The sequence below is a fragment of the Daphnia pulex genome, chromosome 8 (assembly GCF_021134715.1).
Source record: "Daphnia pulex isolate KAP4 chromosome 8, ASM2113471v1".
NCBI lineage: Eukaryota > Metazoa > Arthropoda > Branchiopoda > Diplostraca > Daphniidae > Daphnia > Daphnia pulex.
In genome coordinates this window covers 5,078,917-5,106,602 of record NC_060024.1, presented here as the reverse complement: position 1 = coordinate 5,106,602, position 27,686 = coordinate 5,078,917, and the positions used below count along the sequence as shown (strand labels likewise).

Here is a 27,686-nt window from a genome sequence, read left to right as displayed (position 1 = left end):
TTCTATATTAGGCCTAAATTGTTTGTTTTTTTGTTTTTGTTTTTCGGAATTTTTAATTATCATTTGAGAAATTCTGATCGTCTTTCCATTGTTATAATGTTATTCGTGTTATTTTATTTATTCACGTTTGTCGATATTACCATAAAAGAATCGTTGTTACTCACAATGACTGTGGGAGTGTGGGCTGCCACCTCCGAGAAAACCGACTAGTTACTGGATATTTTGGGTTCGGCGGCCATCAAGCCGTGTCAGATGTTGACCGATTGGCCAGTCTGTTAAATCAAGCTTGCAGCAGTCTCTATGAAAGAGGAGTCTTGGAAGCCCTGCGGGTTTTAAACGACTACAAATTTTTATTGCCAATTCTTGACATCAAACGTTTTTAATTTTTTTTTAATCCACAGGCAGTCGCCTTTAACAGAGATCAGAAGAAATTAGTTAAAGGCACGGCTGACAAATTGAAGACGTGGGCTATCAAACTCTTGGCGTCGTCAAAGAGCAACAACAGTCGAGATGGTGATTAATTTTCTATGAATACGTCAACCTTTATTATCAACACTTATTCCTGAAAAATAATTCCAGTGGTCTTGGACGAGTTCTCGGAATGGCTGCAACGTTCCAGCATCGACTGCCGGATCAAAGACACCAACACCAATTTGAAAGAGGATCGCTAACGAGAAAAAAGAGCCTGTCAGTGTTTCAGGGCAGCAACAACAAGAAGGAAAAGAAGAAAAACAATTCCGCGAAGAAGATGATCTCATTTACGACCCGCGGGATTGCAACATTGGTAATAAATATTCGTCTATCAAATTGTATCTTTTATTTTTGCTTGAAAACTCAACCAGCTGTGGTGGACAGGATCAAGGCCGAAACTTTGGACATGGATTACCTCTGTCTCGGTTGTCATCTGGAAATTATGGACCCGTGTAATTCACTTAAGCGCTTTATTTAATTTGGAATAAATTGAACATTGATCCATGTCCGTCGTCATGCAAAAGACGCCGTGGTATTGCTTCCCCTGGGCCAGTTTCACGGCAGAATCTCACGGCCTCCTTCAGCCTCGCTCCTACTGGGCCTTAAAGGTATTTACCTTTTTGACAAGTTATTTTGTTACAGAATATTCTTTAACTGTTTCTCCGACAGCTGAAAAGCTTCCTCCACCAAAATGTATAGCCTACCCATCAACATCTGACCAAGAAACAGCAACCTGCTCTTTGCATCGTCGTACTCCTCGACAATCTCGGAGCCGTCAACTACGCTTTTAATTCACTGCGACTTGAATTGGGTCAGTATATTGAACCGCTGGAATATTTTTTATTATTTACAATGAATCTGAGTTTCTCATTTTTGTGTGTGCAGAGTATGGAGAGGTTTTTTTCGATTTTTTCCACGTCAAGAATTACATCGAACGCAACAACGAGGAAACAATGTGGGCTGTGGAGAATGTCGCCATCAGTTACCACATAACCATTTCGAGGTTTGAAATTCAGTATTGGAATCTGCTGATGAGCAAAAACATTTTCTTTCTTTTTTTCAGATTTCTCTAGATGGAACCGATAACATTCGACATGAAGGATGCCCAAGAAGGCTCCACCAAACATCGTCTGGTGTCGGTATTTGATAAAATCTGAAAAATAATTTCAAACATAAAGCTTAAAGGAAATTTGCTTTTATTAGGAACAGAATTTCAATCCGCAATTGGACGAGCAAGTCATCAACAACGACCATTCGGTTCGTCCATTTCCAGTCTTCCGCCTAGCCGAGAGCCTAGTTAAATTTTTTACGAAATTTTGATCGTGTTATTGCCGCATTGTAACTGAGGGTGTAGTTTTATTTATTCCTTTGTCCATGCATTATAATAAGACAAGGGATCGTCGTTGCTGCTCACAATGTCTGGTGCTGCTGCTGGTGGGCTGCCACCTCCAAGATATAATAAATATAGGCTATATAGGCCTACTTTATATACAAAGTTATACTGGTTCAGCGGCCATCCAGATCCAGCAGCCGCGCACGCGTGTCCAAGATTCTCAAATTACATTGTTGTTGTTTTTTCGACTTTTATTAGGTTTGTTGTGATGCTGGCAGAAATCTGTATGTGAGCTATTTCATTGGAATTAAAAAAAAAAAAGGTTTATCTTGAACAAAGTTTCCAGCAACATAGGCCTATTGCGGGTTCCCATCGTTCGTTCATTTCTATCAGTCATCATCCGCTCAGTCGTGAGTAGCCTACATCGTGAGCCATTTTTTCATCAAATTATTATTACCCTTGGATTAGGTCTATTGAAGATATTAATGTGGTAAAAATATTTGAATGCTCCCCCCTTCCTTTTTTTTAAAGTCTTATACTTATGCTGTCTTGCAATGTGATGCGCGTAGCAGGAAAAATTTAACCTCTGTCAGCCAACTAGCAAAAAGAAACACGATAGGATGCCGTTCCAGCGGGATATATAATACCCAAAGCAAGACGAAAACAGTTAAACCACACTAGCTTATATTTGGGGTATTTTATAATAGGCCTACTCGGTTCGGTTGACCACCCCAAAAACTTACAAGAAGAAGAGGAAATTGAACAGCGATCTCAAATCTCTCTCTTCGATCTCTCTCTCCAATCTCCGATCCGACAATCGTGAAAAATTGAATGATCAACGTGAGAGACGATAAGCACCCTATAAGCACCATCATCCGCAGCAGCAAATTTATTGTTTGCTATATTATGCCAAAATGGGTTATTGCCGTTAATGATACAGATGGACAAAGCACCGTGTTAAATATTATGCCTATCTTTGCGATTTTCTATCCCAAATAAAATTAATTAATTTAAATTAATGCGAGATTTAATGTAAATTATGTTTTCACTGATTCGGAAGCAAACAAGTCACACAACGAGCATCATCTGGAATAACAGGAAATTCAAATCGGTCGCATTGCGAATATTATATATATACTTAGACCATTGCGCAATCTAAACGATTGAAATAATTATTTACTTCAGTGCTAGGCCTGATATTAACTATAGTAAAAAAATCATTTAATGTCGTAAATACAATACGAAAACTTAAACGTTCACCTAGGGGGGAAATATTCAAAATAATAAAATCTTTTTTATAAAAATAACAAGAGATTTAGCGTTCGAGATTTCGACTAGTAAGCGAATTGAACTCATGACATCGGCACGGCGCTTTACTTAATTAAGCTAACAAGCCAATTTGTGCGTTTTGTTTGAGATATAGATTTGTACAGCTATAATTAACGTTTCAATCAATGAAATGATTTAAGCTTTGCTCTAGAAAACGCTTTGCATTTTTCTTCCTCTCGCTTATTCCAACACCTAGCCCATGCAAGAGTATGGTTTTCTCAGTTCGTTTTCCCCTGGATACACTAAAGGTATACCGAAAGTGACACATGGTTGTTTAGTATAAAGGTCCAAGGGCGGGTATTCTGCAGCAGGGAGTTCTGCACTCATGGGAATTTAATTCATGTAGAGTTGTTTTTAAAAAGATCTTTTTGCTGCTGTCCCAAGAGGTAAAACCTCAGGAGAGAAAACACTCGCGCACACTCTTTTAACTTCTCGGAAATACCGCCAACCGAAAACAATAGGCCCTAAGGCTGGATTGGTACACTGGTCTTTTTATTTCTATTATTGACGTGTTGGAAAGCTCTTTTACATAGTCTCTTGTGAGATCTCATGAGAGAAGAGCATATGTAATGCCCCGCGGAGCCTACTGGCCCCGAAATAAATTAAATTCCTTATAAATAAATTATAGTATTGGCATCAGCAGACACGAATTGCATGTAGGCCTATATTTCTTGTTGAGGTGCGAGTCACGCGATATTCTATTATATAGGTATATATATATGATCTTTGATAGGCCTATAGTTTTAAAGTTTATATATTTTATACCAAGACACTTCGCGCATATTTAAGCAAATATCAAACTTGGTACAAAACAAATATAAGATATTTGAGTTTTTTAACAAACATTCAATTAATTTGTTTGACGAAAAAATAGAACTCGAAAAAGAAATAGTGAAGAACTATTGCCAAGTCTATTGTAATATATTGACGCTCAAATTGTATAGAGGATCTGGGAGGTTTCCTATACTAATAGGCCTGTAGGCTATGTTCGGGCATATGCTGTTAACACATATACACATATGGCAATTAACGTAGCAATTTTAATCAATTTAAATTCAAAATAGGGCTACTACCATAACGTGCAATAACATTTGTCAAATATTTGACTTCATTAGCAAAAAAAAAGCAAAATTTATAAAAAAAGGTTTTTATTCTTTTTCTCAATTAGCGGCGCAGACTCCTACCCCGCGCTCCTACCAATAGCAATTCTACATTTTCTTCGTTTCTGCTGAGCTGACACGCCCCTTTCTTGAAGTTCCTAAAAGTTCTACGATTTTTCAGTTGTGTTTCACATTTCATGTTGAGCTTTCGTCCGCAACATACATACACATTTCACTGTTTAATTTCTATATACTTAAAATGTTTAGTCTGTGTACATTTAATTTGAAGTTGAGTGACTTGTTTTTTAGTGTTTAATAAACTTTTCTGAAGCAAGAATTACTTGCTTTCTCCTACAAATTTTGCAATTAAAATTTTAGGATCAAGCGAACTTGAAACTCGTTTTAAAAAGTTTATCCATCGTAGGCTGAATCAAGTTTATTGAATTTTCTTAACTTTGAAGTTGAAAGAATATTTTCAGAAATTAACAAGCTATCTCCCTCTCAACCGTTTCAAAATACCCCCTTTTTCCCGAAGGTCGTTTTTAGATCCGGAAAGGGACTCTAAAGATCCGGACTAGGTCTATTCTGCTCAAAATCACTAGGCAATTCCAACTGAATAAAGTCCGGATTTTTATTTTATTTTTTTTGTTTTCGAGATAATCGGGATTGAAAATCGTGAAATATTACGAAAACTCAATGTCTCCCCCTCCGACTATACAGCGCTTTTAGCCATAAATTCGGCTCCTAAAAAAAAACAATTCATAAAAAACGTAACCCTTTCATCCCTCTTCCAGAATCCAAAAGAATTTTTGAAAATTCGTTGAGATGTCTGAGGTATCACAATTTTCGTGATACCCCCATTTCAACCATTTTTTCATGAATTTTATTCGGCGTTGCCGATTGCTGTTCGTCGCCGTGTAATACACAAGATTACAAGGTATAATGAAGCGTTGTATTCTGGTCAAGGGGTACAGCGAGAGAGAGCGTGTGTCGGGCAAGAGAGAGATGAAGGGGAGAAGCGGCGGCTTGTATCTAGTGGTGTTGCTGTGTCAGCATGTCTTCCGGTCAGTCCGGGCTATCTTCATGGTCGGTCTGGGTTGTAACGCCGGCTGGTCCGAGCGTGAGTGAGGGCCAGCTCGGCCTGGACGAGTGCTGACTCGGGAGTTGCTGAGTCCGCGTTGTGTCCGGCGTGACGTAGGGTGTGGTGCCGGTCGTGACGTCCTAGCGTGACGTCGGCGTGACGTCATTGGTGTGACGTCGGGTGTGACGTCCTTGGTGGCGGCCATCTTGAAGAGGGCGGGGCTGCCGCCGCGGCATTACAGAGCCGTCTCCTTTAGAGACGACTCTCGGAGTCGACATTTAATACAATTTAATGCAGTGTACAACATAATGGGAAACTGGGGATTGCTGGATGGATAAACTAGTTAGTGGTAGGGAAATAATTGGAGGAGTGAGAAAAAAGGAGCAAAGAAAAGGGAACAAATCAAAAAATGGTTTCTCGAAGGGGGAACCGAACAGAAATAATGGTTGCAGGGGGGGGGGGACTGGTTCGGAAGACGGGTATTCTTTACTTAAATTAATATTGATACGCGCTTGTGGACATATTGGGAGATAAAAAAAAACACTTGAGGCCGTTATCAGCTACTAACAAAAAAAAGAAGGGAAGGGAATTAGGTAGCGGCGGATACTAAAAAAAAACATTGAAATATAAAAGTTAGTGCGGCAAAAAAAAATGGTTAAAAGGATAAAAACAACGGGGTTAGAGCGGAAGTTACTGTTGGGGCCGTGCGTCAATAGCCCTGGCTCCTACGCTTCTTTTTGCCGGGCGCGGTCGGCCCGTGGCGCCGGGGAATTCGATTCTGAATTCCACTATCCTTAGGAAATCTAGGCCTAGCATGAACTGTGTATTGATTCTTGTAATCAAAACACAAAAATGTTCACCGCTGTTCCCCATGCGTAGGTTGATTCGTCCTAAAATTGGTGTAAGGTACAGCTTACAGTGAATAAACAGGACGCGTAAAGGTGCGAGACAACTGTATTAGATGTGTAGTTTATACGCTGAAGTACAAGAGAGAGAGAGAGACGCGAAAAGGGGTACAGCATATATACTGGGGCTAATGAGGGCAAGAGTGATTACGATGGGTCGTGTTCCTGGTGGAGCTGGACCAGCGGGCTGGTGGAGCTGGACCAGCGAGATGGTGGAGCTGGACCAGCGAGCTGGTGGAGCACCAGCGAGCCGGTGGAGCTGGGCCGGGATTTCGCCGAGTCAGCGTGCAGCGTCGGTGTTTCCGGTGGATGGCATTCCTGGGTGACGTCACGGGTGTGACTATGCTGCCGGTGTTGGCGTCACGGCTGTGACGTGTACGGTGGGTGGTGGCCATCGCTGAAGGGGCGGGGCCAATAGGCTCCGTGGGGCAAGTCGGCTCTGCAGGGTGTGTTGCCTTTGAGGGGCAAGTTGGCTCGCGGGGCTAGTTGGCTCTGCGGGGCATTACATAGCCTCCTTCTTTGAAGGCGACTCCCGGAGTTGGCTTAACTTATCATTTAATGGTTTAAGGGGGCAATACGAAGAAGGAGAAAAGAGAAACATATTTGCGAGGTAATAAAAAAAATTGCTGCAGTTTTGCAGATTGGGAAGAAGAAAAACAGAACATCTGGACACGTTTGAGGAGGAGGATGATAACGAAAACATAGGAAAATGTGTGAAGGGAGAGGTCATAAAGAAAACATAGGAAACTGTTTGAAGAGAAGGAGACTGTAAAGGGGCTGTGAGCATACTGGAAAGAGATGTGAGCGGTAGGTGGAGGAAAGTAACATACGAGGCACATTATAACAAAAAATAAAAATTACTCGATAGTGCAAGTAAAAGTGGGGGTGCATGGTATTAAAGAAGGAAGATTATTGGGCCTGTTATGGCGCGGGTGAATTACTAAACGAGATTAATTGAGTGCATACTTGGAACCTTATGGTAGTTAGGGGTATAAAAGAAAGGAGACTTTCCGTTTGTGGTGGGAAGAAACAAGCTGGCGTGCAATCTGTACCTCCTCCCGTTTTCTTTAATTGCGTGCTTCCGAGCATCGCGATGGTACGTGCCCGTTCACTCCGCATCTGGAGCATGTTGGGCCGGCTACTGAACGCGTGGGGTGGCGGTATGGGCGGACTGTCGCTGTTTGTGGCCATGATATTGTGGACTCCGGAAATTTTAGCTTCACGTCCGTTTTTTCGAAATAATCAATTCCGAGCACTAGGCTCGTCTTGATATCTGCGATGAACGCCAGGAACGTGGGATCGTCGTCGGCTTGGACGTCCACCATTCCGTATAGATTGAGTGTTGTGTTCGTTAGGGGATCGTGAAACTGTTTCTGTTTGACTGGCGTCGCGACTGCTTCGCTTGCGGCTGCCCATTCGCGGGATACGAATGAAGCGCGGAGGCCGGTTGCCAATACCGGTCTCGGGTCTAGGTCGTTCGGCTCGTTTGCGGTCCCGAAAAGTGGATTTGTTTGCTCGTTTTCTCTTACAAACATGCCTCCTTGCAACGCTAGAATAGTGTCCATCCCCGCGAGAAGGGGAAAACCTATTTCCTCATCTTTTACTACCCTACTTATACCTTTTACTACTTATGGCCGTCTCTGATCGGTTGCTGTAACTTATGTTGATGCGCGTTTCCCATAGGATGGGGAAATCACGGGATGTTACTTGGTCGACGAACGACGTGTTTGGGCCGAACACCGGCGGAGGACACATCCCAGAGTTGTGGCGATGGATTGGCGCACCACAGTGATTGCCAAATTGGTGACGAAATACGCACGGATGTGCTTCCCGTTTGTCACTATGGTTACGGCTGCCTTTGAATCCATTTCTGAGTTTTGAAAAAAGCGGATAAGCGCGAACAACAAATAATAAAAAAAAAGATGCCGTCGGGGGAAGAACGTGAGCACTGGGGCACTGACGTATCAGTTAAAACGCCGTCGGAAAGTTTTGATCACTCGCACAAGTTGTTCCTAGCACTGTACATGCCAAAATGTTCAGCTCACTGGGGGTTGAAGGAAGGTGTGAAGAAGAAACACGGAAGAGGGAGAAAAAAAAAGTTGTATATGGACACAAATTTAACTATTTGGAGATTAAAGAGAGAAGAAGATAAAATGAAAACAGAAATGATTCGGGTTGAAATTTGGGCGTAGTTTCTGGCGATGGGTGTGTAGAGAGAAAAAAAATTCAAGAGTTATTTTTTTTCGACTTTTCATTTAGGGTAATTTGGTTCAGTTGGGAATTCGGTCTGTGCCAGGTGTTGGGTCTTTGGGGACTGGGATAACCCCCCCCCCTTTTAAAGAGAGAAAAAAAAAAATATGTATATATGTACCCTGTGCGTGCTAGCACTGTCCCTTCCCTTTTCGTCGAGCAAGTTCATTGCTACTCGAGTTTGTTTGTTATTGTTTCTTTTTTCTTTTCGTAACGAATAATGGTGAATAGGACTCGTCTCGTAGTTCCTTACTTTATTTTGAGATGACTTAACAAAACGTTCTGTAATGGCCAATAACCGTGCCCGAAAGATTAAGTTTAAACCCATCCTCATATAAAACATGAAGAGAAATTGAGAAAAAAAAAACGTTTGTACGAAAATGATTCGTTTCTTTTTGCTATTTTTAGGGAAAGAAATAGGTTTTCGTGTAATGAACCTCTCCTTTTACACGAAAACATTTTTTTTTTGTTCTACGAATACCTTTTTCCTCGTAAATGCTATCAACAACTGCTTTTATTTCTGCTATTCGTTGTGGTTGTCTTTTGTGTTTTGAAAAGAAATCTTAACCCCAAAATTGAGTTTTTCTTATTTTTATCTGTCGATCGCGACAGCCATGAATCGTTATGTAGTCGTTCGTTATATCTTCGTAAGGAACCTCGCCTTACAGTTTTCTGCAGGACAAGCAGGTCAACTATATTACCCTTCCCTTCCCATTTTTTTTTCTTACCTAATTTTTTCTTTCACTGTGAGGTGAAATCTCGCCCCACAGCAAGAGCTGTATATTTTCCTTGAGGTGCAATGAATCGTCACTGGATACCAAATTCGGTGCATTACATTTGGTGACCGTGCCATTTTTATTCGCTGTCGAGTAGGTTCCTTACAATTGACCTGGCACCCGTGCGTTTTCATAGACGTTTTTCTTGTTTGGTATGGCTACACTTGCCATTCGAGTGTCCTGTGTTCGATATTTTTTTTAGACAGCTTCGGTGAAAGTAAGGGGTGCCGCTGTCGTTATCTCTGCAAATGGCGGAGTGGGAATTCCCGTTTCGTATTGAAATTTCTGGTTTTTTCGTTTCACTTTGTCGTTTGTGTTTTTGATACTTGATTTTACTATTTCATTCAGGTCTACAATGAATTGCCGCAGTGACCCTGTACCCAAGCAATTTAAGGTGTGAACACCTGCTGGTCACACTTTCCAAGGGTCCCTAAACTGCCAGCTCCTTCCCTGTTGCTGAATCTATTCCCTTGACGTTTGCTGACAGCCAAATTTTGTAGAATGAATAGGGTGGCAATCATTGTCCCTCCCAAATAAATAAATACCCCAATAATTTTACTTTATACGTCCCACTTCTGGCTTTTGATGCTATTCTGGCTGCTGTAAAATTTGACAGTCGCCACTCTAGCATCACAGTGGTCGGAAGTAGCACGCGGGGAAAAGAGACTCGCGGTTTCTTCATCTTCATTCCCTCATATTTCCTTTTGAAGTGTTTCCCAATCCCACAAAAAAATAATCTACAGAGACGTTGGTCAGACATATTATTACGAATCAAGCCAGTCAATCAACCCCTTTTTTTCTTTTTCTAATCGAGTCCATGACTGACGGGATCAGTAACGGTTTACCACATGTATATCACGTCGAGAAAAGGGAAGGAGAGAGAGAAAAAAAAATATTACTATTGTGTTCCCTTTTACCCTTTTTTTCAGATATTGCAGCAAGAGTACCCAGTTTCCCTCTTGAGAACCCTCTGCTTAAATCCGTGTACACCTGGTGTTGACACGAATTCCGTTTTCTACTGTTAAAAAAAAAAATTTTAGAAACGTTAGCGAACCATTGGACACTCAAAAGCTTTGCCGGGTGAAGAAGAAGACAAGAAAAATTTTCTTTGTGTGCGGATATTTTTTCCTTTTTTTTTAAATAGTTAACAACCCAACGCCGTTCAGTTTGGCATTCGCATTTTCCTGGCGAAATTCGTATTCACGAAGATATTACGGGCAAGTAGTCCCTCCCCTCTGGTCTACTTAATACATACTAATTTTATTTGGGGTGTACTTAATGTATACTTAGTGTATACTCCAAATTTCAATGTTGACCCCGGGATCTTCTCTAAGGGGGACGACTGAATAATAATTAAAAAATATATATGTATATAGTGGGAGTGGGTGACATCTCACTCTCCTTTTTACTATTCGTTACCTTTTGCCAGAATACTGCTACGCTTACAGATATAATTATAGTTTCATCTTGGCAACTCATTGGATTGGATCTATGCATGCCCTCCTTGCCGTTGACTTTTCCTTACTTATTCGCGAACGAGTTTGCATTCATTGGGATTCCCCTTCCCCCCGCAAACAACCGGGAGAATCGATTTTCACTTATTCACCCCGTTTTAATATTAAAGGAGAGAAACAAAACGATTTCAATGGAAACAAACAAGAAACTAGGGCGCGCTCCATTGCCCGGCTACTGGTTCGTCAGCAAGCTAAGAAATAACTGGGGTGTCTTCTTCGGTGATTGCTCTATTTTAACTTCATGTACTGTTCCCATCCTAGTTTATTTTTCTTTTCGTAAACCCTCCCTTTGGGGAAATTTTCATCCCTCTGTCAATTGGGGTTGATCATAATTTCAACGTAACTACAGAGAGGAAGATTTGTAGCACTTAGAAAGTACCCAACACCAATATTCTTGCGATTCCTCGATGAGCAACTCGAATTTGTTTTTAGAAACGCGGGCAAGCCATTGGATCACGGAAATTTTATTACGTTTCCCTTTTGTTTTTGTTTTTATTGTTTTTACTCGTTTTCCTTACACTTGTAAAGAAGTCTCCTCTTTACGTTTGTTTCTTGGCCGTGGGTTGGCTTTAACGATTTCAGCCGCGATTGAGACTCGGCTTTTGATTTTTTTTTGGTACCCTCGCATTAAGCCAGATGCCTTAAACTTTGTCCGTGGCTGTTATTTTTTTTTCTTCTGGCGTCCCATCCCAGTTTTATCTCTTTTTATTGTTTGCACCATCCCGTGAAGTGTCTGGTATCACGCCAGAACGTATTTTAGGACAGAGAATCAATTTTCCCCTATACAACAAAATTTGGCCCCGTTGATTGGAGACATTTAATTTTTCTCTTTTTTTTCTCCGAAAAACTGCCTTGATCCCAATCGTTTTTCGAATGACGAGATGAGGATGAACCGTTCCTCTTCTTCTTATTCGTGTTAACGATAGTGTTTTCCATAAATATGCATGGCAAACCATGCGGGAGGGATTGAAAACGCCGCGTCAACTGACCCCTTTTCACGTGACAAACAATTGAAAGAGACAGCAATAATCGTAGCCGCCCAAGATACAGCCTACTGGGCCACTTTTCTTTCCTGATTTCCAATGTTTTTACTCGCCACGTAGAGATAATAATGGCCTTCGACGGCTGTTCTTTTCTCTTTTTACTGAGGCTTTTTCTCCCTTGAAAAATCTTTTACTCCATTGTTTTTCTTACTCCGTGTCAACTCATGGAGTTAAATCTGTAATCAACCTCTCTCGTTGATTGCAAAATTTTTATTTGTAGTCGCTGCGACACACTTCGCCGTGTGGTTTATAACAACGTCCAGGCCTCAGCGGTCGTTGCTTCAGCTAATTCGCTTTTATAGCGGTCCAGCATATCAGACGGTCCAGCGATATAACCATATTCGATACGTTCACTATCTCCCCCCCCCCCAAAAAAAAATAAGATTCACAAAAACAAATTCGTACCGAGTACTTGTTTTGGGGACTAATGGTGACGAACGGACTTCTCGTAATGAGAGGAAAATAAGAAGAGAGGAAAAGAAAAAAAATAGAACTTCACTAATTTGTCGTGATTTAATCTGTCTGTCTGAATGACCATACTAAGATCGGTGGGACGTCTATCTTATTGTCGGCTTTTGTCACAATACTAGAAAAGCAATATGGTGATTTCAACGCAAATGTAAATTACGTGCTAAAATTGTAAATGGGGCATAAACATTGTCATGCCATGTTTACTCTGTTATTTTGATTGCTTTTACCCGTTTCGACAAACACCGATTTGCCTCTAATAAATTTTGGTTGAAAGAGTGAGAGTGCTTGTCTACCGCCAACTTTTTTTATTCCTTTTTGTCTTCAGTTCGACAACGACGAACATTGATTCGCCACTAAATAAATGTGTGGCTGTGTTTTTTAGCCAACGGCTTTTTCTATGCTGCGGCAGGTCATTTCCTCCTCCTTTCCTGTCAGTAGCATTTTTTTTTATATCCCTTTTTTATGTTTTACTCCGTCGTTCAACGGTTTTTCTTTATCCGTATGGGTATCCGTGGCCACGGAAAGTCCCGTGTGCAGAAACAATATCATCTTTAGTGTTTTGACAACCACTGTTTGTTACCACCCTTTTTAAAATTCGTGCATGACGAACATCGATTCGCCGCTATTTTTCTTTCTCTGCTGCAGGCCTGTTGGGCCATTTTACTATTTCGCGCCCTAGCATCCGACGGCTTTCCCTCTCATCCGTCGCGCAGTGCGCACTGGATCGCTTTTATCATTTTATCGAGGCGGCGATTTTAACGAGCGTATTTTCCCGTTTTTCATAAAAATTATCTGGAAAATTAAATATAGAGAGACAAAACGATATAGGCGTAGGCCTACGTTGTCTGGGTAATATATGAAACGATGGACCAATTTCAAAAAAACAACAACACAAAAACGTTTGAGTGGGCAATGGAAACTGAGAAAAGAGGAAAAGGAGAGAGAAAAAAAACGACCAGAGGTGGGAAAGGTATGCATAGTGTTAAGTATGGTGCTAATAAAAAAAACAAAGTTTACGGGGGATAGAAGGGAGAAAAAAAATTTACGGAGAGAGGAAGAAGGAAAAAAAATGTTTTTCTCGACTATAAGGGCTTTGGCGTAAGTTCGTTGGTGAGGAGAGCAAGAGAAGAAGATAAAAAAAATTAAAGAGATAGATGAGGGAAGAAGGAGAAAAAAAATGGTCGGCTACAGGGTGAGGACTGGCATGTCTAGTGACGAGTTAGTGGAATCGTCGGAATTATCTGCGAGTGGGTCGTCATCCTCGTCATCTACATTAATCCTTTCTGTTGCTGCGTTAAAATAAATTGTCCTAGTTTGGACGGGGTTTTGTTGGGCCATTCTTAATGCAGTTTCTAGCTTTCGAATACTTTCTTTTGTTATTTGGTCTGCTAATATTGCGATATTGCGACGCGTTTAACCCTTGTGAATCTACTTTCACGAGTAAATCTGTCCCTACGGCAAATTGTCATTCTAACTGTACCGCTGCAGCTTGTCGATTACTCGACATTATGGCTATCATCAAAGGCGTTCTTCCCAGACAATCTTGTGCTGTTACATTCGCCCCCCTTTTGCATAGTTCAAAAATGATATTAGGCCCTTTTGTAAAGGTGGACACAACGGAATCATTGTGTCACCAATACGAAGAACTTAAATACTATGAGGCGACTTTACTCACAATGTCAAAGTGAAGTGTCTAAGACCAACGGGAATAATTAAGGCTAAACAATGTATTGATAACGAACAGATCATACAATAAGATGAACTAATAATATTAAATAGTGAGACGATAAATAAGTGAGAGAATACTACTTGTATGGAGAAAATGTGGTAGCGGGCTGAGCGGTTAGGCTTGTCGAGAAACGGCAAGTTTCGAGGTACAGTTGGAAAATGGCACTTAGCTTAAATAACAGGCACTGAGCACAAGGGAAAATATAACTAATACAATACCAAAAAGGAGAGTGCGACTGGAACACAATGGTAGTGTGAATGCCGTGGGAGAATGCAGTCCAGAATAACATTTACATACAGTTTTTATACTAATTCTGGCTGCACGGTTAGCATAGGCCTAGAGAGGAAGAATAGGGAGCAGACATGTTTAGACCTAGAGAGGATAGTATAGGGAAACGTGAGCAGACACGTTAAAACATGGTCAGAGCGGAGACGGACGAAAAGGGGGTTTTTTATTGAAAAGCGTTGAGGGAAAAAGGAAAATATATTTATATAGTGTCATGAAAGATAAAAGTACGCCTAAAGTTAATATAGCAGAAAGGGAAAAGGGATAGTAAAAAGGGAAAGGGATGGGGCGAGTTGGCGGCAGAGATGGGGCGAGTTGGCGGCAGATGGGGCAAGTTGGCGGCAGAGATGGGGCGAGTTGGCGGCAGATTCAAATGGTAGCAGCCTCCTCTGGTATGAGATGGATTATAGCGGAAGCGACATCTAGTAGTCAACGTTAGAGATTGTCTTGTAGAAAGGGAAAGTAACAGGAAAACGGGAGTCGAACGAGCGTTCTGTTACATCGCTCCCAGCCCTATGAGATTACGTCACGGAATCTTAACAGCAGACGGATCGTATTCGGAATGATTCTGATCATCATCCAAATAGTAAGATCCTTTGAAGTGGTCAAATTTTTCTTTCAAATATTGCAGCAGTCTCGAGGCTCCACAACAATTTGTAGCGATGCAAATGGCCACGCCGAAAATAAGGGCACAAATTAGAGTGACGATGAGAAGGAAGAGACGGAAGTTCCCAATAGCTGTGTTGGTTTTTTCAATCGCCGTAACAATGATGTTGGATGTACCAATGGTAGTCTTGTGAAGATCCTTTTGCAGAGTGTTCGTTGATTGAGGCCGTCAGGTCGGCTATGATATCCATTGGGCTGGTCTGTGAGTCAGCATACGCAGGATTTGAACGTTGATGATATTCGAATAAAGTAACATCAGTATAGCGAAAAGCGTCTTCCAAATCACGTTGAGGAACGACGAGAGAAGTCTCAACAGGCTCCCAAGTATTATTGCGGAAGGCGTGGAGACGATCATTAAAATTCACGGTCCCGCTAGTTCAATAGCAAGGAGTGAAATTTGTCAGTTTCCATCCAGTCCGGCTGACAGTGAAATTTTTGAAGCGAGGCTGTGCGCCACACATAGTGATTTCAGTAGTAAAGTTGACAGGAATGGGTGTTATGTTATGTTATGTATTACATTTATATAGCGCCTTTTCCATAACATGATCAAAGGCGCTTCAGTTTATCGAGATGTATTATACATCATAGTATATTTAACGTCATGATTCTTGACACTATTATCAAGAATCTGTGCTGTGCTGCCATTACAGGCGCGACTAACAATTTGTTTGACGGGTTCAGCTGGGGATCGAAACCAGAGCCTCATTGCCTTTTTCCAGAGCGTTGACGCTCTAGTCCACATCACCCCACATCCCCGATGAATCAGGAATGGGTGTGCACTGAATAGTTGACACATCCGGTGCTGTTGGCACTACTTGCGCATGTTTGATGTGACGTTGTTCTTCGGATGATGTGAATTAAATCGTTGTCTTTGATGAACAGTTAATAATGATGAGGAGCAACATGATTTGGGATTAATGGAATACGCGTTTAACATATGCAGCGTAGTTGTAAGTAAAGGAATTTTAAGTATAGGAATAAGTAATAATAAATAAGTAAGTTAAAAATAGTAAGAGGAAAAGAGAGAAATAGAGGAAAAGAGAGGCGCGAAAAGAACAAGGCAAAAAAAGGGACATATTTTTATCATAGGAAAAAGTGAAAGGTATAATTAACACTATATTGAGGACTACTGGCTGTTTCCTTTCCCCCAAAAATGTTTTACCAAAATACGGAGGAGAAAAATAGAGAAGGTAGAAAGGCAAGTGTCTGGGGAGTTGAAATTTTTTCCGCGAACTTATCGTTGGATGGGAGGGCGAAGGAAGTAAACAAAAGAACGATGGGACATATCGAAATCAGTAGCTTTTCAGCTTTCGACGAGCGGAGGAGTGTGCCGAGAGATGTGGAAAAAGGTGCATATATATATACATATATCCGCCCAAAAAGATTACAAAGGGAAAAATGTTTCCAAGTTCATTGACGTGATTTGTGTGCAAGTGATATGTGAATATATGTGATTGCATGGATAGTAGGGTTTTGTTTTTTTTTGTGACAGGTATCGTTATGCATTTGTTTCGTAAATGTCAAGAATGCATTTATATTTTTTGTTGCTATACTTATTTTTTCTTTTCTCCTTTTTTTATGATTAATACATTTTTGTTTTGTTTTGCTTTGTTTTGTTTTTTCTTTAATAATTTTTTTTTCTACTGTTTCCTACTTTGTTTGTTTGTTTTTGTTTTTGTTTTTATTTTGATTATTCTTTTTTATTTAATAATTTTTTTCTACTGTTTCTTTTTTTTATGATAAAATAATACCCTGATAAGCTACAAGTTAAATCTTCACCAAATTGAATAATTTTTTTACAAATTCAAATATTGAAGCACTTAGCAACTGAGTTATAATTTACTGGCTTAGCACAAAGCAAAACCCAGCAATAGATTGTTTATTTTTTATTTTTTTTGTAATTCTGTTAGTTCTAGTTTTTCTGTTTTTTAGAAGTTATTTTTTTTTTGTTGAACTGGTTTTTTACTGATTTTTTATATATATATATGGGCCGTGAATACCCGACTACAGGAAAAGAGAATTTTTTTTTCACTTCATACTTTCAAAAGTATGCATATTGATTATATTTTTTTTGTGGAGGAAATATACTGAACATATATTTCTAATAGACTTTTTTTTCTAAACCTCCCCAATTAAACGCGATTTTGGCTTGATAGCCGACCTCGGTCGTAAACGCGGACGTTCAATAGGGTTTGGAATATTTTCGTTATTGTTAATAATTGTGACGATGGGAGATTAGGGACGGGGGTGAGGTATGTTTACGGGTGGGTTATCAAATTCTATTTCGTCCTGATTAAAAAGAGGAATATCTACGTCGTCGTTTAGCTCGACTGAAATATCATTACTAGGTATATTAATTACAGGGGGATTGAAATCAAGAGCAGGTTCAGTCTCTACTGGATCAACAGAATTATTTTCCTCAATACTTTCAATATCAGATTCATCATGGGAATCCCAATCAGTCTGAGTGCCTATTTGTTTACGGAAACGTTCTCTCGGCTCGACTGTTGACTCCATGTCAGGCATGGGTTCATCAGTCCATAACATCGTTTCGAACAAAGGTTTAAGTCTATTGCTATGCACAAGTTTAATTTGAAATGAACTATCAGCTATTTCGACTGTATGATTATTATTTACTTTGATAACTCTGTACGGGCCCTTAAACTTGGAAGTAAATTTTTTATTATCGCCTTTTGTTACTTCCCTTATATCTAGTAAAACTCTATCGCCCGGTTTGTAATTATGAAGTAAAGCCCGCTTATTGTACTGCTCTCTTTGTCGTTCCCCCGCTTTTACATTATATTCATGCGCCCTTTGAAAACTATAGCGGAGTCTTTCCAAAAAGGAATCGACGTAATTAGAGGAGGGGACTGGTTCTGGGACCGCCCCTAAAATTTTATTAATGGAAAGTTGACATCGCGACCAAAACACATGTAATACGGGCTCTCATTTGTAGAAGAATGTATTGATGAACGATATGCAAAGCATACTTCACCCAACACATCCTCCCAATTTTCATGCTGCCCGTCAACTAATTCTTTTCGTAACATTGTCGTCATAGTACGATTAAAACGCTCGGTTTCCCCATTACTAGCTGGGTTATAAGATGTAGTAAAACGTTGTTCAATATTTAACTTTTGACAAAAATATTTCATTAATTTAGAAGTGAAATTTGGGCCTCGATCGGATACAAGCGCCAGAGGCGGTCCGTGCATTAAAACAATATTTTTATATATACATTCCGCAGTTGTGCGAGCCGTTTGATCAGGCAAAGCGACTGCCGTCACGAATTTAGTAAAATAATCAGTCATTACACATATACAGTTATTGCCGTTTGGCGAGATGGGGGAAATTGGGCCTAAAAAGTCTATACCAATTATCTGAAATGGAGCTTTAGCTAGCTCATGAGGAAAAAGATAAGCTCGCAGCTTAGATTTTGAGTTGGCCATACATGTTTCGCAAGTTCTACAATATTCTTTTATATCAGGCAAAATTGTCGGCCAATAATAACTAGTTTTAATTTTAAAATAAGTGCGTAAAAATGCTAGATGACCTCCTGAAAGTGGGCTATCATGCATTTCATCATCCACTACTCAAATTTTGTTCTAAATATCTCTAAAAATCAATAATATGACAGCAAATAAGACTACGGGGTTAATTTCCTATTTAAAATCCAATAATAGTAAGTTATTTACCAAAATTTCGACCGCAATTGTGAACTGTAGTTACGGACAAATCCGTCGGATACGCTTGGCGTATCTTGCATAGCGAAGATACCAAATACGCCAAATGCACGCGGCGGAATTTTTCGAACCACAATTGAAAAATGCGCTCTATGGAGCAGTTACACATCCTGCGTTGCCAGGTCTGGAAATCAATTTTGTGTCCAAAGCGTACAGCCTCTTTAAAACGCTGTACGCTGATTGGCCCTTTTGGACACAAAATTGATTTCCAGACCTGGCAACGCAGGATGTGTAACTGCTCCATACTAAGCTAAATAACTTAAAATTGCTGGGGTAAAAATAGAAAATGAATACTCTAGTCTTGTGCGCTAGCTTATTTTTGAATTTTAGAGATTAGTAGAAAAAGATGGAGTTGTAGATCGTCTATATTTTATTATTTTACGGAGGGGCTGTCCGCCATGATGTGAGGTATAATAAGTCATTGTTTTATTTTTATTTTTTTTATATATTATTTATTTTTTCATTTATATTGCTAATATTTCTCGGGAGGGTTTTGATCCGTGACTAGTATCATACCAATGAACAAAGTTCATGAGAAAAATTTAAACTTGCAATTAGTTTCAGGTAAGCCTATCTTGTCTGATAACTTTACTCGACTTTACTCCACTACAAATGGATATTCCATTGCTGCCGATCGTTGACACCGTGTGAAAGACTTGTCCCTATCCTAGTCTTCCAGCTGAAAGGTTCGACTAATTTATAGTGCTTTCAACTGGAAGGGGTTGGAATCGGATGCAGTTCTTTCGCACGATCGTAGCTAAAGGCATCAAGGGTGGCGAGATTTGGTTAAGTTGAAATGCATGCATCTAGTGTCTGCCGGCTTGTTCGTTGTCTTATCGCTGGCAAAAAAAACTAGGCTTATAACGAGAGGACCGTTTTCGTCTCAATTTAAATGTGACTGGTCACCTCAACGTCTTTGAATGCTACTGCCGCGGCGAACGGAAACCAACCAATTATTTATATGAATCCAATGAGGTCAGCAAAGTCTATTGTCGAATTGATATTCATTGATGGAATTGATATTCTACGTGTTAAAAAAATATAAGTAAAGTTCTAGGAAGACAAAAATGATAACATGTACAAAATAGAGGTCAAGCGATACTGAGAAAATAAAGTTCAAGCAAGGGTAAGGTCACAATAACGCTGAATAACCTTGTGTCATATTATGATTTGATTTATTGAATGAAGATTGTGAATAAAAAACTATGGGCATTACTGTTAATTCCTTTTTCTATTATATAAAAAAAGGGTATTCAACGACGAAACTTAATGCATGATAAGATTGTGAAGAATATATATATCCGACGTCTATATTTCAATTAACTTATCAGTGTAACAGTGTTGTCAAATACTATCTACTTTCTATCAAGCACTTCTTGGTAAACAAGAGTGCTGGTGATGTAAGCAGTGTTTGGGGAAATAGAATTTAAACAAATCAAACTAAAGTTTAAAGTGAAGGATCGTTTACAGATGACACTGACCGAGGTATTAAACTTTTAGTAAGTGATCGGATTGGTAGACTTAAAGCTTAAACACTACTGTGAAAGGCCATAGATAACCATCTCGTAATAAGAGGAAAAAAATTTACAGTTTTGCATATCAAAAGTCAAATATACGACGGTGCTGGCTGAGACATCTTCAACCGAGACAGCATTTCCTAAAAAGTGTTTTATGAGTGGGTAGGTTTCGGTTCATTAATCTCCATTTTCATTTATTAAATTTACCCGCCAAATTCAGAATTTTTATTTGAAAAGACGAGATACAAAATTCAAATTCAAATGGTGCAAAAGCAGTCACGAAAACCTTTAACGAAGATCATCTGATTGTCGTTGGATGCTTCTGTAGACTCCGCCATTTGGTAGGAAGAAGCTATTTCACTATTTTCCATACCGTCATTTTCATTCACATTCAGCGGCTTCCCGTTGACTGATACGATATTGGGTTTCCTGCCAGTAGCGCTTGAAGAAATCTGCATTAATTTTCCTACGATCGACCTTTAAATACTCCACAGATCTTGTTTATCTCGTTCGATTTGAGCAAGATCAGCGTTTAGCTAGACACCTTTCGTCGACTCGTCCCACCAACCGTAAAGCCATTTGCCTTCATTCTTTTCGTTTAACCTGTCAATCATTTACGTCCATCTTGTTGAAAATGCTAGCGTACACAATTTCTTGTCCGTTTCGCGTTGCTTGCAAATCTTGGCTTTGCAGATCACCAGCACTTGATTGGCGCCCGCCTTGTTGTCCGAATCATGGAGAATCCAGAATCGCCTCGAAATGCTTCTTAGTTTCCTTCGGCTTGTGGATGCCCCAAATTGCCTACAAGGCGAAAAAAAATCTGTGAGTAAAAAATCAAAACCAGTTGCTCGTCAAATTCCACGTTACCTGGCCAATGAGGAATAAACCTTTTTCATTTTTGGGTCCATTTCTAGCGCCTTTTGGCATTGATCACGAATTGCACAGAAATCGCTTCACTTTAAACAGCACATGGACTGATTGATTGTGTTGCTAACATAAGCTGTTCTCGTTCTGTAGCTTTCTCGTCTTTAAGAGCTGATGAAGTGAAAATGAAATGTTTTAATAAAATGAATTCAAATTGATGTGAAAAGCAAAATTACTTTGTTCAAACTCGAGGAGGGGACGATTTTGGAGTAGTCGTTTGTTGGCCACGTATTAGGCCTTTTGAAATGATTGATTCCTTTTTCCTTGCAGAGTTTAACCTCTTCCAGCTCTCTTTAGCCTTTTCGAAGCTCTTGAGTTCAATCTTGCATTCGAGGTTGGCGTTGTGTATGGAACAGCGAGTTGCTCGTTACTGGCAGAGCCGGTGTCAATTTAATCAAGCTCCTCTCTTGCTTCTTGAATTTCAACAGAGCATGTTCAACACCGTCAGGAATGTTGTGCTCTAAACCTTCTCGAAGATTGAAACTTAAATACTGTTGATAAAATATACCGTGTCCCCGTGTCGACCGACCAGTGAAACTACAAAGATGAAGGGAGAAAAAGGTAACTACTTTTAAATTTTCACAATAAATATATTTTGATTAAGAAAGTCAAATACCTTCAACAAGTGCATTCTTTATTAGGACTTGAATAACCACTGCCAACTTTCAAGGTTTGATTTAAAATTCCTCCAACCTAAACACAAATATGAATTACAGAATTTAGATAAAAATGAACAGTATAGATCACAATCATACCTCAAACACCAGCAATCTTGTGGCTTTTCTGAGGAATTTTTAGGTGGGTTTTCATTTTCTCTGCAGGCATAATTGGATTTACAATTTACAAGACTGCCACCTCTCCACGCTTCAATGGTAGCTACACCAGTAAGGTTCCACGGCTTTATTATACACTGCCTGTATAGATATTTCCACACAAAATATTTTCATAAAAATCAACCACAAATTCATCACATTCAATTATAACTTATAATGCCGAAGTACCTTTGCCAAGGTGGAATTTTAATTTCTCCCCTAGCTGTCCAAACTGGAATCAAGTTCCATGTTTCGTCAAACAGCCTGTGTAGTAGACTGAGATGCTCTTGCTCTGAGCTGCCCATTGCCAGTTCCTGCCTGCTTGATTTCTTTCAAAACACCACATATTTGTCAGGAGTGACGGAGTGAGATTAACAGCTTCTGGGACAGGTGTGAGGCTATGTTTTCTTTAATCTTGAACAACAGGTTGATCAACCTCCATGCTGCATTTTTCATTGGCTGTTAAGGATGCGGAATTATATTTGAAAACTTTTATTGGTTTTTAAAAGTATTTAATTATAGTATCATAAAACTTTACTTGGATTGAGACACCAGTTGTATATGACGTTCCATGAGTAGACCCGGGCCTGAATGTCAAAACGTCGACCCGAACTGTCAAAATGTGACTTACAAGCATGGGTATTGAGCATGGTATTGAGAGACAGCAAATAATAATAAAAAACACTGCTTGTTTGACAATCAAATCCTAGCGGCTAGCAGACAGAATGTGAGAATACGTAAAACCCAACGTAAAACTAGGTAAAACCGCTAATCATTCTGACACAAAAGACTAGTTGTGGCTTTCAGCCGCTTGGTTCGCTGGTAATGCCGTGCCGCGTTTGAGCTCTTTGTTGAAGATTAATTTGAACGTTAATTATTAGTACACACACGTCATGGCGACACCCGTGTTGATGAAATGGGCTTATACGTCGGTTTTATGTCATCATCGACTTTAAGAACAAAATCAGTTTGTGGGCAGTTATTATTTACCCATCATTTATTGTGTAGTCCAGCCATCTTCAATAGGCTAGTAGATTCCTTCTATCTGAATGATGTCGTTATTTGTTTTTCTTTCTTCCTCGATTTAAATGTTATTGACTTAAATTTTTGCTGTCGGAACAAGAAATAAACATCAGAAACACTTGATTTATTGTATTATTTTTCAATCGTATAATAGCCTATGTCAGTTACAGTAACCATTAAAAAATTTGAAGCAAACTTTCTACTCAATTTACTATAGAGGAATCGCGAGGAATCGCAAGGAATCTATCCGAATCACAACTGGATTTTTGGTATGATGATATGTCAGCTATCACTACACATTGAAGTTGAACACATCTTCTTCGACTAACCAGCCGACAAAATTTGTGTAGAGATAACGGCTGTCGTGAATAGCTCCGGCTACCAAGAACAGTGTTATTTGGTCTCCTTTATTCAGCTCCAAAGTGGATTGGTGTGCAAATGTATCATGAGTGGTGTGACTATATCCTTGTGCAATCCTTACACCATTCAACTGTAAATCAACGCGTGCAAAATTGGTTCCTTGAGTGACATCAGCAATTCCAGAATAACCGAAAAAATATTTCCCCGGTCTTGGTGCTGTGAATATTCCAGTTAAAGGGTCCATGGCATTTCCCACATTAGTTCTTGTGATTTCAAATGGAACGACAGTGTTGTTAGTTGAGTAAGTCGTATTCCTCTGTACATAAAAATAAACAGATGATGATTTGACATCAGCAAAGCCAATCCACGTTTCAAATCCTATTGCGTAAAACCTTTGATGTTATTCCATGCTGATTAAGTTCAATTCAAGTCTGAACAAACCTGCGTCGGTTGAAGTTTTGCTAAAGTCACAATATACTGTTTCCACTTGAGACGCGCCCTTGATCAAGTACAAGCCGTTGAGGACATGACCGATCTGCCACAATTCCACGCAAGAGGTTGGCATTCCGTCGACCAACTTCTGGCCGGAGCATTTCAATTTTCCTAAAGTGTGAATGCACTCGACGCTGCAGGGATCGTTCTTCCAAAATTCAAACGTGTGATGGGCATACTTTCCTTCGCAGTTATCTCACCTGTTTAAAATCCAAAACACATTTTTTGAAACACGTTCAATAAAATAAATTCTGTTTTGTTTTCCAATATTACCTTCGTCGACCAAGTCGACGGGAACAATCGCGTCACAGTTGCAGTTTTTGCTAGGATCGACACAGATTTTTCCGATTCCGCACAGGCACGTGTGTGTGGAATTATCGTTTCCGTGCCAGTAATATTGCTCGTTACCGTTCCGGTCGTTCCACCAGGAATATTCGATGCCATCAAACTGCAGTGGAGCTGAGTATAGCACTCGTACTGTAATTTTATGAGATTGATTGATAAATAAAATAATTGCAATCACAAAATTATATTTAGAATAAATGAACCTTAATTGACTGCCGACAATCTGATGAAAGTTGTGTAAGGGCTATGATCTGTTTTAGTGATGCTTGGTACACGATTGGTCTCGTATAACACCCGGGTTCCGTGCAATGGCCGACGTTTGTCGATGCTTCGGTGTCGTGTCCAATAATTGTCGTTCCTGCCGAATTTACGAAATGGAAGGCAATGTAAGTAACAAATTTTATTAGTAAACGAAACAATCAACTCAATCGTACCTGAGGACATGTCGCAATTTACTTGGATGGGGTCGTCTCCACATTTTGGCCGTCGGGATCGATCCAGTAAACGCCGTTGGACAATGAAGGGTCAGCCAATCGGGCTTCATGACAAGATCTTGGAATTACACCTATAGAGGCGACACTTGTATGTGAATTCTTTTCGGTAGCCTTATTTGTTTTTAACTGTCGGGACTTCCTCTCTCAGGCGGTCAAACTGAATCTCAACGGAACCAACAAACTCCTCAAAACGAGTTTTCAAAGTTTCCTAAAAACAAAAACAAAAAAATGTGTGATATACCTATAATGCTAAAAATTTTTAAATGCGCAATTTCGTACGTATTCTAAACGAAGATTTATTGTGCCGTCTTTCGTTTGCGGCAATAAGTGATTCGGATGTTGGCCACTTGCCGTGACGCTTAATAAAAAAGCGCAGAAGAAGACGATGAGTGTCTCGGTGTGGTACAACTTAGCCATTGTATCGACGAAAGATCGAATAGGTTCTGTTATTTTGCATTGGTGGTTGTATCCTATTTATAGGAAAAGAAAGGAAATCGAATCTAACTTTGTATCGTGTGAGCAATACGATTTTTTAAAAATTTCAAATTGCCTAATTCATCAATAAGATATTCAAAAATAAAAAATCCCCCGGGTTTTTTATTTTTATGACATTTTAAAGTTTTCTTTGGGTGACCAATTATGTCGACATGAGTCCACTAACTAATAACAGTCAAATCACTGATGTTTGCCTCTGTTGTGTTGCAACAAAGGCTGACGTATTACTGATAACGTAGATAAAACAAATTATACATCATGCATGGGGCTACTATAATTGCAACATAAAAACTGTCCATTTACATTATAGCTTAGATTATACTAATTGTTCATATATCCCAATCATAAGGCAAACGTGTGTATAATAATTCTGGGTCCTTGTCGTTTATATTCGTGTTTTAGGGTAATACAATGAGAGGGTCATGGACTCAAGGTTTACTATTAATTTAAGAAATTGGGATGGATCGAGTGATTGTTGGTTCAAGTATATAATTAAGGGATAGAGCCCACTGTTATTATTAAGAATATTTATAATGAACCGATATGACAAATAATGGCGCTGTAGCAATGACCGATCAGGGTAGGTTAAAATGTAAATGCTGGAACTCCTTTGCATTCGACTGGGGACAATCGTCTGGACTAAGTTAGATGGCTGGTAAGTCACGCTTTTATAGGGGCCTATTAAATTGTTTTTTTTTGTTTTGTTTTTGTTTTTCGGAATTTTAATTATCATTTGAGAAATTCTGATCGTCTTTCCATTGTTATAATGTTATTCGTGTTATTTTATTTATTCACGTTTGTCGATATTACCATAAAAGAATCGTTGTTACTCACAATGACTGTGGGAGTGTGGGCTGCCACCTCCGAGAAAACCGACTAGTTACTGGATATTTTGGTTCGGCGGCCATCAAGCCGTGTCAGATGTTGACCCATTGGCCAGTCTGTTAAATCAAGCTTGCAGCAGTCTCTATGAAAGAGGAGTCTTGGAAGCCCTGCTGCGGGTTTTAACGACTACAAATTTTTATTGCCAATTCTTGACATCAAACGTTTTTAATAATTTTTTTTTTAATCCACAGGCAGTCGCCTTTAACAGAGATCAGACGAAATTAGTTAAAGGCACGGCTGACAAATTGAAGACGTGAGCCATCAAACTCTTGCCGTCGTCAAAGAGCAACAACAGTCTAGATGGTAATTATTTTTCTATATGATTACGTCAACCTTAATTATCAACACCCATTTCTTAAAAATAATTCCAGTGGTCTTGGACGAGTTCCCGGAATGGATGCAACGTTTCAGCATCGACCACCGGATCAAAGATACCAACATCAAGTTGAAGAGGATCGCTAACGAGAAAAAAGAGCCTGTCAGTGTTTCAGGGCACCAACAACAAGAAGGAAAAGAAGAAAAACAATTCCGGAGAAGATGATCTCACTTACGGCCCGCGGGATTACGTCATTGGTAAATCTTCGTCTATTGTATCTTTTATTTTTGCGTGAAAACTCAACCAACGGTTGTGGTGGACAGGATCAAGGCCGAAACTTTGGACATGGATTACTTCTGTCTCGGTTGTCATGTAGAAATTATGGGCCCATATGTATGGAACATCCGCTCTTCTTTGGAAGTTTATGCAATCGCGAATGCAAGGTGATATAGTCTATTCTCTTTTTCCCAATTAATTATGAGCGCTGACTGTTGTTTTTTTTTCTGTTCTTTATGCAGAATAAACTTCTGCAAACCAGTTACAGCATTGGCGAGGACGATATTCACGTAAGCGCTTTATTTAATTTGGAATTAAATTGAATTGCTTAGAATAATTTCTTGATTCATTTTCAACAGGTGAGTTGCGCCATCTGTGGTGTGGAGGAGGTTGTGGTCTGCGAAAATGGTTCGTTTTCCAGGTATTACTAATTAATTATTAATTATCAATCCAGGTATTTATTAATTTTCTAAAAACTTTTGCCTTCAAAAGACACCACCAATTGATTTAGGTACTGTTAATTTATTAATTAACATAAAGTATTTTTTTTCGTATTGCGTGGAGCTGCTGGTTGGCGAGGGATTGATGTCCGTCATCATGCAAAAGACGCCGTGGTTTTGCTTCCTCTGCGCCAGTTTCACCACCAGAATAATCCCACGGCCTCCTTCAGCCTCGCTCCGACTGGGCCTTAAAAGTATTTTATTTTGTTCACTAGCTATTTTCCAGAATATTCTTTAACAGTTTCTCCGACAGCTGAAATAAAAGCTTCCTCCACCAAGATTTATACCCATCGACATCTAGGACATTTAGGGCCAGAAGGGTGTCCTTTCCGGCCCCAATTTTTGAAAACCCTTCCGGCCCCATCTTATATTTACTAGAAAAGTTAGTCCCTGCAAATGATGTTGTAGAGCCCCTCATGTTTAAAGCATATAAGGCGATTCCGAGAAAACATAGAAGAAAACTGTTACCAAAAATGGGGAATGTTGGACGTGCTATTAACAGGGCTAGACAAGGCCTAAGACCAAAAACCCCCACTAACTTGGACTTCACT

At 39.7% G+C, this 27,686-nt stretch overlaps 1 protein-coding gene and 2 long non-coding RNA genes across 6 annotated transcripts; 1 reads left to right on the top strand and 2 right to left on the bottom strand.

Annotated features, from left to right (window-relative positions):
- Positions 1 to 126: 126 nt before the first annotated feature.
- Positions 127 to 27,434, top strand: LOC124199365 (DNA (cytosine-5)-methyltransferase 3A-like). Of its 4 annotated transcripts, none has more exons than XR_006876795.1 (7): positions 127 to 513; positions 26,415 to 26,616; positions 26,683 to 26,802; positions 26,878 to 26,925; positions 26,995 to 27,056; positions 27,200 to 27,329; positions 27,389 to 27,434. XR_006876795.1 is itself a non-coding variant. In XM_046595180.1 (6 exons), the coding sequence occupies exons 2-6, from the start codon at positions 26,581 to 26,583 to the stop codon at positions 27,219 to 27,221; spliced, it is 288 nt and encodes a 95-aa protein (XP_046451136.1). In that variant the 5' UTR covers positions 127 to 513; positions 26,415 to 26,580; the 3' UTR covers positions 27,222 to 27,404. The 4 variants fall into 4 exon arrangements, 1 of the variants encoding a protein (XP_046451136.1); XR_006876797.1 differs by lacking the exon at positions 127 to 513 and adding an exon at positions 26,162 to 26,346; XM_046595180.1 differs by having other exon boundaries at positions 27,200 to 27,404.
- Positions 20,414 to 22,741, bottom strand: LOC124199367. The gene is made up of 7 exons (XR_006876799.1): positions 22,488 to 22,741; positions 22,139 to 22,408; positions 21,893 to 22,051; positions 21,754 to 21,830; positions 21,314 to 21,674; positions 21,081 to 21,248; positions 20,414 to 21,014 (listed from the first exon to the last, which is right to left on the bottom strand). It is a non-coding gene; the product is annotated as an uncharacterized LOC124199367 (long non-coding RNA).
- Positions 23,087 to 25,121, bottom strand: LOC124199368. The gene is made up of 6 exons (XR_006876800.1): positions 24,943 to 25,121; positions 24,604 to 24,871; positions 24,373 to 24,527; positions 24,098 to 24,301; positions 23,774 to 24,024; positions 23,087 to 23,710 (listed from the first exon to the last, which is right to left on the bottom strand). It is a non-coding gene; the product is annotated as an uncharacterized LOC124199368 (long non-coding RNA).
- Positions 27,435 to 27,686: the final 252 nt, after the last annotated feature.